The sequence below is a fragment of the Micrasema longulum genome, unplaced genomic scaffold (assembly GCF_059751315.1).
Source record: "Micrasema longulum isolate JH-2025_06_02 unplaced genomic scaffold, ASM5975131v1 h1tg000268l, whole genome shotgun sequence".
Lineage (NCBI taxonomy): Eukaryota > Metazoa > Arthropoda > Insecta > Trichoptera > Brachycentridae > Micrasema > Micrasema longulum.
In genome coordinates, this window is record NW_028277472.1 from 95,678 (window position 1) to 106,962 (window position 11,285).

Genomic DNA, 11,285 nt, shown 5'->3' on the forward strand with positions numbered 1-11,285 from the left:
CTCCTTCCGGAAATGGCAGATTTAATCATAATTATTCAACAATAAGTTATAGCGCACGCATAATAAATTACTGATGCAAAATAGGTTTGCATTACGCACATGTTTTGTATATAGGTATAATACCTACCACTTTTTAAATATGCTTAGGCAAACGAATTTTTTTAAATGCAAGTCGTTCAATAAATTAATTGTGTAAATAATTCAAAATTAAATACGAAAAACAATAAAAATTTATTACAGAAACAGGACTGCGAATTAAAATATAATTTTTTCAGAGGTATTTTGAATAAAATTTAAGTATTATTTAATACAAATTAATGTTTTTACAATATTACAATTGTACCTAAATGAGTTTTTCTCCGAAAACTCCTTGGGAGGTTTTTTTCAAATAAAAAAACGCTTGGTAACGACTCATGGTTGAATAAAGCGTTTTTATTTTAACTACATAATGAGTAACCACAAAGTTAATTCTTCAAATACAATTTTAATAAAATAAAACGTGTTTTTTAATGCACTGTTTTATTTATGTCATGACTTTAAGTGGCTAAAAAAACACAGAACCGCTTCGGCAGTAAAATAACAACAAAAAAAAACTTTTAAAAATGCAATAACGTCTAATGGCCTAGTTACATAGTTCCAGTGGGCGTGCGTGGTGGACTCAATAAAATTATAGTACGTATTTTTATAATTTTCATTCGTAAATTTATAGCATACTCATATATTCGTACATATTTATTTCCAGGGAATAATAAGGGGTGTCCTCTGGTTAGATAAGTTTCCTACTATAATTCAGTCAGTTGCAGGATAGAGAGGTTTGTAAATGGAATTATAAGCAGTTTTATATCCATACTTACTGTTACTAAGAAAGCTAAGACTCATCCTCATCATTCCATGTTCGTTCTCCAGTTGCATATGATATCCACAAAAAACCTCTAAGCATCTTTGTGCCGTGCCAGCTCCTATCCGTTCTACCTAATCAGATTCGTGTCCCGTAGTTCTGACACGCACTGCCGAAGAACAGTCAGCAGTGAGTGGACTGCTGACTTTAACTCTTGTGTGGCTGTGATGTCACACTAGTCGACATAGGACACAAGACTTGATATATCTCTCTTATTTTTTAAAATGATGAATTCGTATTTTTTGTAATCCTCAAATGGACGATTTCACGCCGGATTTAGAAAGTGAATTTTGTACAACTATGCTGGATGTTAATACAAAAAAATATTTATCTTCGCTACGCGAAAAAAGAGTGTCCGCTAATTCAGCAACACATATGTATAAGAAAGAGCACGAAGATAGAACTCATCACAAGGAAGACAGAAACGCTGTTATATGGCAGGTGTTAGTGTGAAAGAGACAAAAACAAAAGTAAGTAAAGTGTAAAATAGATTCAGATTTCAGCCGGTTGATAACAGTGATGGGAAACGCACGCGCGTAATCTGAGCGGCGTATTTATGATTATTAATTTATTTTACTATAACAGGGCTTAATTATATGTTTATTTGCACAAATAATGGAAAACGGATTATTAAACAGTGTGTCTCCATGTTTTTTTTTTTTCAAATTTTGAACTTTAAATTATTCCGTCTTTTACCAGTGGTAACACGATGTTACATCACCGCGCGCAAAGGGATTATTTATCACAGTCTTTTAAGAGTTAAATAAAATAACTGAACTGAACAGTAGAAAATTGTGTACCTTTTAGAATAGAATATCTAATTTTAAGGAGTCTGTTTAAGATAGTAAGAATGAAATGTTAATAAAATATAATACATACATGTAAATAAACTATATATATATATATACATTTATATATATATATGTATATATATTGAAATAAATATAAATAAATATACATATATATTTATAAATGTAAAACAAACCCCCTATATTGGAGTTTTCACTCTATTGGAGAAGTAGAAACGTTATTATTAATTATGTATGTACAAACAATTTTGTAATTATATACTTATTTCGTCAAGATTTTTTTTCAATTAAAGTATTCAAAAAAAAAATATTTGAGCTGATTACATTCCACACCAATGAAGTGGGTATATTGTGTTAACGACTTGTTTGTGTGTATAGATAACGTAAAGAAAACACGCATATGAAGTCGTTCAATTACAAAATGAAGATCCATGTCGTAAGCTGTTTTCAATTATTCATTTTTAACTTTTTTTGTAATTCAAAAAGAAAATGTATTTCAACTACCGAAAATTAAGTAATTCGTTCATAATTGAAAATAAATTATTACAAAAAAGATTAGTTGCGTTCTTAAAATTTACGAACATATTTCAATTTCGGGGGCTATTCTCAACGAATTGTAAATAACTCACTATCTGTTGCGGTAGAGGGGGAAGTCGAACCTCGGACCGATTATCCGTGATTCCGCGACACTAGCCACGGGACCTCTTATAATATTTATATATTCTATACATATGGTGGCACGACAAGTAGATTATACCCATTAATGTTGCATCTAAACGAATCCATCAATTAAGATTGATTAATTGTATTTGAACGTTGATGGTTACATTAAAACAACGGGAATAAAGTAAACTTATAATATTAGAAATCAAACACTGATTTGAGTCGACTTACCTTTTAAATTTAAAACTGTAAATACGTATTTCGACCCCTCCTACGTATAATGACGTAAACTACAAATGGATGATTTTGAGTTTTTAATGTAAATCGTCTATATAATTTAGTTACAACAAAGAAAGAAAAATATTTTGCAATTATTTACGTTTTTTTTGGGACGCATACTGTCGTATCTCATATTTTTTAGAAAATATACTATTGTATGAACCCTTGCGGTAATGTTCGTGAGATAAAAAAAAGGGTTGACTGGTAGTGGCGTAAGCATCAGTTTTGTATATCCCGGACTAGATGGACGTCCGCCGCGTGTATTGTTTTTAATTTTTCAATACATATTTTTTTGTAAGTTTTTCCACAACAAATCCCTCTTATGCAAAAAATAAAAGAGTAAAGCTAAATTAATTGCAAAAATGTAATTTAGCCTTAGAAACCTTATCTTCATTATGCACAATTGAAACTCCAAGAACAGATTCATCGTTTAATAACTAAAATTCATAGTTATATGCAAGATAGCGAAATGCTTGATAAGACAAACCAGGTAAATATAACATATGTATTTGTTTAATTTTTGTAGTAATATTTTGTTTTTGCTATAATAAAGAGAATAACGACGTATTTCATCGTTAGTGCTTCTCACGATTACACACATCGTTCGCGTTTAACAAATTTTTATAGTGTATTACACATAAAATATATATTTTTTAATAATTCCTATGTAAAATGTTGCATGTCACTCATACAATATTTCACTTTACGTCTTTTCCTAAGAATAATATCTAATGTGCATTTTTATAAAAATCGAAAAAAAAAAAATTAATTGTAAGTTCATATGTAAAATGATTATTTAAAAAAACTGCATACCATTTTTGTTCAAAATACGATCTATATTTAAATTTATGCTGGACAAAAATATCTTTAAATCCTTCTCCTGAAAAATGCAGTTTTGTGGGTTACGATATTATACGTAGGAAGTGTCGATACGTAAAATATGTAGTAATTCTATTATTTTTGTAACAAGTTAGACTTTGGCTAGTAGTTATATATAGTTAAATATCTAATTTTAGTTAAATATAGTAGTTAAATATCTCGTATGTATTTGGTTTCAGAAACAACTTTTAAATGCACTTTGGTCAAAGTGGAAGAAGATTTTCCTAAGCACGGCAATAATTATTATCGTATGCATAATCTCAGTTACTAAGTTATTTAGTGTAAGAACCACGATCAACCTGAAAGACCTCCGAGTGGACAGTACGCCCGAATTATCCGAAGAACAATTGATCATTGAAATTGACTCACAACTACGCTATGTTCCGATACTATTATGGGAAAAAAATAAATATAAACGGGGGAATATGTTTTACAAAAACTCCTCTTGCGCTCCGTACCCTTCAATCGTTGATTTACATTTAGAGAGTAATTATTGGCAATCTTTGTTCACCGACAACGGAATAATTCACATTTACGGGGCTTACTACGATGAAAGAAGTCCCCACGGGGCGACTGTGAGAATTCTCACGATGATCGACCGCAAGAACTTACCCACTCCGATGTATTGTCAGTATTGGTACGACGATTCTAATGAGCCAGTTTTGGTGGAATTCAGCAACTACAGCTTGATTTGGTACAAGGAATGGGGAGGAAATAGAGACGGAACGTTCCAACCTTACTTGGTGACTTGTCCCGTGCCCCGAAGGGAGCTCAACCCTCCGGCGCATCCCCTCAGCGTGTCCTTGGTGCAGTCCCGGTGTGACGCGGCCACTAACCACATGAAGGTATACTTTCAAAAACCTCCGGCAAAGAAACCCTTCGCAGTGTGCGTTAAGGGATTGAATTATATGCACGAAGACATGTCTGTTCGTCTCATCGAGTGGCTGGAATTCGTTTTCCTTCTTGGGGCTGAAAAAGTATTCATCTACGAGTTTCAGCTGCACCCGAATATAACACAAGTTATCGATTATTACGTAAAACTGGGAAAAGTAGACGTCACTCGCTTAACTCTTCCCGGTGGGAAACCCAATTTACCCATTTTGCAGAAGCGCTATTTCGATAACAGGGAATTGGAAAAACGTCTAAACGAACTCATACCGTACAACGACTGCCTATACAGAAACATGTATTCGTACGATTTCCTTACAATGCTAGACATCGACGAGATTATAATGCCGACCATCGACACTAACTGGATGGACTTAATGAGAAGAGTGCAACTGGAAGCGCTGAGTGCCGGAAAGGCTGCCGCTTCTTACAATGTGCGCAATGTTTACTTTTTTGACGACATGAAGTATGGCGGACCATTAACTCGCGATATTCCCACTTACATGTACTCCCTACGTCATGTCCTACGGACGCAGAACTTTTCAATATCGATGAATTTTGTCAAATCTTTTTTCCTTACCAGCAAAGTTGTAACTGCTCACAATCATCTCCCTATTGAGGTATTCGGCTCTGTCGATAATACATACACTATTCAAATAGACTATGCAAAGATGCACCATTTTAGAAAAACCTGTGTAGTAGAACTTACATCTGATTGTGATAACTACCGCAAAAATACCATTGTGGACACAGCTGCTTTAAAATATAAAAGTCAACTTATTCCACGGGTTACCGAAGTTATTGAGAAAATGAGTTTTTTTAAAGTTTAATAAATAAACCGAATATATAATATTTATATGTATACAAAGGATGCTTCTTATGTTCCTGACTGACATTGTCAGGCCTCTATTTTGGTTTGATTTTCATTTATCGGTTCATATTTTAAAGTTGTGGAGACTGGTTGATGAAAATTTATTATGGAGCATTTAACACCACAACAACGTGTTGAAATTATAAAAAAAAACATTTTATATCGATAATCGTTCAATTGTGCATACTGTAAGAAAATTGCCTGGATTTTTCGATGTTAATAATATGCCAAGGAAGTAAATTATTTAAGGTATTATACCTTTATTCATTATGAATAGTTTTTTATTCACCGGTAGAAGTCGAGCGACAACTTAGCTAACATACGCCAGCAAGTATAAATGCGGTGAGGCAGAGTGCTGTGGACTTTCGGGCAGATTTATTCGATCCCGTGCACATTGAAGATGCTTGAGACAATGCTCCAACAGTAGCTGGTGATGGCTGTCACGGCACGATGGAAAACTTTATTGCACCCAAATTAAATTGATTGGGTCTACAGCATATGAGGTTTTGACAGGTTGACGCCACGTCACACACAGCTCATACTAAGATGCAAATTTTCCCATAAACATTTTCCGGACGAATAACGTAAAGCAATGGTGATATCAACTAGTCCCTATGATCCCTGATTTGACCACCACCGTTTTTTTCCGATGGGGATATTTTAACGAAAAGGTGTTAACCAGTAAACCTCCTAAAATCCTGACGCTTAAGAAGAACATCCAGAAAGAAATAAAAAAATGCTTCTAAGAACTAACATTTGCTTTCTGGCGAGGTGGCCGCGTGATAGTCAAGTGACCACCACGCATTTAAATATTTTTTTCGAATAATAAAAAAACCATCAATAAATCATTAATTGTGTTTCACTAAATAGGTATTTAAAAAACATCGGTCTGGAACGTAAAACTCAACATGTACATAACATAATATTTACACGTAATTCATATTATCAAATGATCAACAAGGTTTTTCATGTCAAATATTAATCCAGGTGTGACACTGACCACCGCCGATATCATAACAATCTGTGATCAGCAGAGGAATATTTTAATTGTATTAAAATAATTTTAAAAACCTGACTCTTATTTCATATTTAATCAAAACATGAATCTCAAAACTTATTATTTTTAAAATACGAATTGTAAAATACTTTATACTTTACTATTTACTTTAGTTACTAATACTTTAGTTATTTTGTAGCACGCTATAATTTTTTTAAATTTAAAAAAAAAAAAAATATTTTTGTTTTTTTACAATTAACAAAATAATAAAACAAAGTAAAAAAATAAAGCATAATAACATAGCAATTAAATTCATATTAATAGAAAAATAGTAAACAAAAAATTCCCACAAAGGCATGGCCTGTTCGTGGGTTTCAAGAAAATAGTAATTAATTTTTGCTCCTATAATAAACAATGGACGGTTACAATATTTTTGAGTAACATAAGAAAAAATAAAATATTCTGTTAAAGACAATATGTTTTTTTTATAGTAATTAAAAAAGGAAATAAAAAAAAATAAAAAAAAACAAATATTCCTTATTATTAAAGGGCAACAAAATAAATCATAGACAAAAAGATCATATCTTTAGTTTGAATCCAGGATAGTGCATGTTTAATAATAAAATGATAAAATGGGTAATGATTACCCACTTTATAATAACTGCCTGCTATCACTTTGATCGTTTTTTTTTACTCGTTTCATAACTACGTTTAGTAACCACGTTTTTTTTGTAATATACATATATGTATGTTTTTACTGGAAATGAACAGTAACAGGGGGTGCGTCGGTTAGTTTCAAACAAATAAATACTTTACTTTAATATGGTGGGCAGTAACTATATGACATCTAATGTTTTAATTTCAATGATTGCCCACTATTGATGCAGAAAATATCAATGACATAATCGTAACAGGCGATAATTTGAGAATCGTTGAAACGACTATGAGTGTTGTAGGAAAAAAGCTACATCAAAACGATAATTTCATGTCAGAATCCAATTACAAAATATAATCGTTTGGGGAAAATAAAAACTACAGATAGTTAAAAAATGTCACCAGATTACTCAAACAAAAAAGCAGATATTCATACAAATGTTTTAAACTACTACAATAATATAACTTGCAATATCTATTTAAGAGGGATGAAAAAACGATGTTAAATTGTAGTATATGCAAGAAGAATTTCCATTGAAATTGCGTTCCCCAGCTTCCAAAGAAACACATTCTAGAAAAGATGAAAACATAATTAATTTATTGTCATGTGTATTTCAACGTAACAGATCGGATGATTCAATTCAAATTGATGACATGGAAGATGATGAAAAGAAAGGCAAAACAGCGTCTGTTGAAGAAATTTATCAAAATTATACAACTCTCTTTTATTGTTTTTTTTCAAAACATATATTTCTGTTGTTTTTATTTTTTTAAATAAATAAAAAAGTATTTTATTTGAAAGTTTGTTTTAAAATTTTTTTTTGCGGAAACGCTAAAGTTGTAAATTGCCTTTAAGCTGAACAATCAATAAATAGATGTGGGCAATCGTTGCGATTCTAGAAGCTTTTTTTTATGTTTAAAAAAATGTTTATTTTCTAAAAATTCAATGGATTTTTTAATGAAATAATTAAGAAAAAACTACGTTGTCAATTAAATGTTATGACAAAAATTTATGGTCGATATGAACTATTTCAATTCTTTTAAGTATTGTATAATATTATCATCATAATTCAGCGTTGTGACGAAATTTATAGCTATTGTACGAGTGAAAGTGAATAATATACGCAAAGAATCTAGGCAACTCAGAACCATCTATACCATAAAGAACTAAAGACGTCCCTGAAAGAGATGAGGGATGACCAGGCATTTATTCATGAGGTTTTTGTTAAAAACAAACATCAATATAATTCGAATTTTGTTATTTAGTGTCAATTTTTGATGAAATTCAATTGTAATTTTTCCTGACGATAATACAATGTTTAAAAAAAAAACTTTAAGGATGTTCTTATAAAAAGTAAGGAATTAATAGGTTTCAGAAATTTTATAAAATTGATTTTTTAAAACAGCATAATTAAAATTTTTAAGAAAGAAAAGGGGTTTTCTTCAAAGATTTATATAACCAAAATATAAATACTTTTGGACCGGTAAATTATACTTCTTGGAATAGAGACTGAAAATATGTACAATTATACTTTGGTACTGATACCAAAACAAAGTATATACGTAAAATAGATTTTAACGATTTAAAAAAATCATTTTTTGTATACCCACGAACAGGCCATGCCTTTGTGGGATTTTTCGTTTACTATTTTTACTGTAAATATGTATTTCATTGCAATGTAATTATCATTTATTTTTTTAATACTCGGTTTTACCTCTTATGTATGTTATAAAAAAAACAACAAAATAAATTTAAAAAAATATTTTTACATAGGTTGCAACAGAGAGGGAAAACATTTTTGAGAAAGAAAGAGACACATGGAAGTCTGAGTATAGGCATTAACAAGGCTTATGACCTGTTACTGGCTGGTTTAAGTGGCTACTTTAAACAATGGGTAACATTCACCATTCTGTCTACAAGCATTTGGACATGCTCAAAACGTTGTTAATTATACTAACTAATACAAGAAGTATAAAAATTAAAAATATATTTTCAAGCGTTAGCTAGTAGGTAAAATGGTTCAGCCGGATAAATCTTACCCACAAAATAAACGTTTCAGCTTTTTTACTTCATAAAAGTCAACAGATGGAAGAGTTTAAGAAATTTGGTTGTTCAAACATAGGCAGAATTGTAAATAATTAAATTATTAATAATAATAATATTTATTTGCATGCAATTCGCCACAACTTTATTAGGTATATAATTTTTAAAATATATAGCTTATGACTGAAAACAATTTTTATTCAAATGGAAATTTAAAAAAATATATAATAAAAAAAACTGGTTTGTGCCCACGTTTTATTTAAAAGTAAAATAGTAAATAAAGTAAAGCAACGAGGTAAGACTGAAAATAATTTAATTTTGAGAAATATACATTGTTTTATTTATTAAAAAAAACATTGAAATTGGCTTAATAGAGCTTTGCCTAAAAGTTTTTTTAAAAATTGCTTTTAAAAAAACCAAATCACCCAAACCCTTCCACGGGGGCATTATTCAATTACTGGTCTGGGTAATCTGCGAAAAGTAGTTAACCTTTAAGTATGGACGTCATTTTTTTTAACACTACTATGGACGTGTAGCCTCACAGGCTCCTATATTTGCATTTTTTTTTGCGAAAATGATTTCTTATCGTTTCCAAAATAAATACATATCAATATATGGATCTATTTTATGAAAAAAAAACGTTTTGAAATAAAAAATATATTTAGTGTAGAGTATTGTTCCAATGGAACAAACCATTTGAACTTTTTCAAAGATGGTGAATGGTAATTATATTTATTTATTCATTCATTAATTAATATATATATGTATATATATATTTACACTTTTTTGTTCACTTTGCCCACTTGTACGAAACAGTACTTATGATTTTCTTGTTGTATTACTGCAGAATGTTTTATTATTTAATCTTGTTTTTTACATTTATTCTTGAATTATGTAAACTTTCTACTGAATATGCTGTATAGTTTTAAGGTTAATTTTTTAAATATAAATCTTGTATCATTTTAATGAATTTTTAATTTTAATTTTATGTAAGTATTATAATTTTTTGTAAAAAGCAGATTGATGCCGTTTATGTTAATAAAATAAAAGTGAGATAAATAAATAAAATATGGCACTTTTTAGGCTATTTTGACGTGAGTTGCATTTTCAGTAATTAAAGATTTAAAAATAAATATAAAACAAAATCAACTTTTTAATCTGAAATCATAATATATGAGGTATCAAAAAAAACTTTAATCCACTTCTGGTAACAAAAAACTAAAATTCTGACAACAGACTTTTAGCGTGTAAATTATTGGCAGTCATTGCATAAAATAAGAGAACATTGAAGGCATCCAGGGTTGCTGCACGCTGCACCCAATATAAACACAGGTAGTCATTCAATTTTTTTTTGTTTTCTGCATAATCATCTAGTTATTTGACTAAATTGGTTCTTACTGGACATCTACTGTTACCATATCGTTACCTAAAACCCGAGTCATTGTCGACCGGAGCTCTCTCGGCAAAACGTGTAATCACACGTCTTTGCATATGAGGTACTACGAGCAAACGAACTAAAATTTTGAGAAAATCTCCTCTGTCAACATCTTTTGACTGGTAAATATTAAAAATAATATACGCATTCATGCCACTGGAGTCTAGGATGCGATATAATAAAACCATAGTCCATCTCCTTGTTCGGCGGCTACTCGAGTAAATCGAACATTTCTTGTCAGCTTCATCAACACCGCCTTTTGTAGAATTGTAATATATAATAATTTCGGGTTTTATAATATCTCTATCTTCTTGATGATTATGGTACACGGAAAATACGAGTATCACAGCTCTATTTTCTGTAGCACGTAGAAATATAATGTTTTTTCTTTCGTAAATCCAAATGACGTGTATTAATATATTTTTCTTGCAGGTTGCTCAAGTGAACTTTGAGATTGTCGTTTTCTATTAAAACACCACGATTTGCTGTTTTCTGTCATTTCTCACTAAAAAATCTAAAAAAAATATAACCACATTGTAAAAATATTTTATTCGGTAACAATGCACGTAAAGCCTGACAGACTACGGCCAATTTTTAGATGCGCATTATTCACGTATGATGGATCGAACTTCGCAACCTCCTACTCCAATGGTCATCTCGCTACTAAAACTGAAGCTACTGAGTCGTTCAGTCACGGGAAGGGGATGGAAGTATGTAAAACCAAGAAACTGAAAACGTTGAGTAGCCTGTGAAGCTACTCGTCTACACTAAAAGGTTAATAATGCACCCGATTTTCGCAGACGTGTTTGTATAGATGCAAACCTCGGTTGGCCGTGATTTTTATTTCGGAATATTGCATTCGTTTCAT

General features: G+C 30.8%; 1 protein-coding gene across 1 annotated transcript; it reads left to right on the top strand.

Moving 5' to 3' along the window:
* The first annotated feature begins 4,118 nt into the window (after positions 1 to 4,118).
* LOC148283038 (uncharacterized) lies at positions 4,119 to 10,888 on the top strand. The gene is made up of 2 exons (XM_088224144.1): positions 4,119 to 4,850; positions 10,850 to 10,888. Exons 1-2 carry the CDS (start codon positions 4,119 to 4,121, stop codon positions 10,886 to 10,888), a joined length of 771 nt encoding a protein of 256 aa, XP_088080270.1.
* The last annotated feature ends 397 nt before the right edge of the window (positions 10,889 to 11,285 follow it).

What these genes read in the sequence shown, in the direction of transcription:
- LOC148283038 (XM_088224144.1), top strand. Translation starts at nt 4,119, where the DNA reads ATGATCGACCGCAAGAACTTACCCACTCCGATGTATTGTCAGTATTGG. An exon ending in AGGCTGCCGCTTCTTACAAT is followed by an intron (nt 4,851 to 10,849) that starts GTGCGCAATGTT and finishes TTTTTCTTGCAG; the next exon opens with GTTGCTCAAGTGAACTTTGA.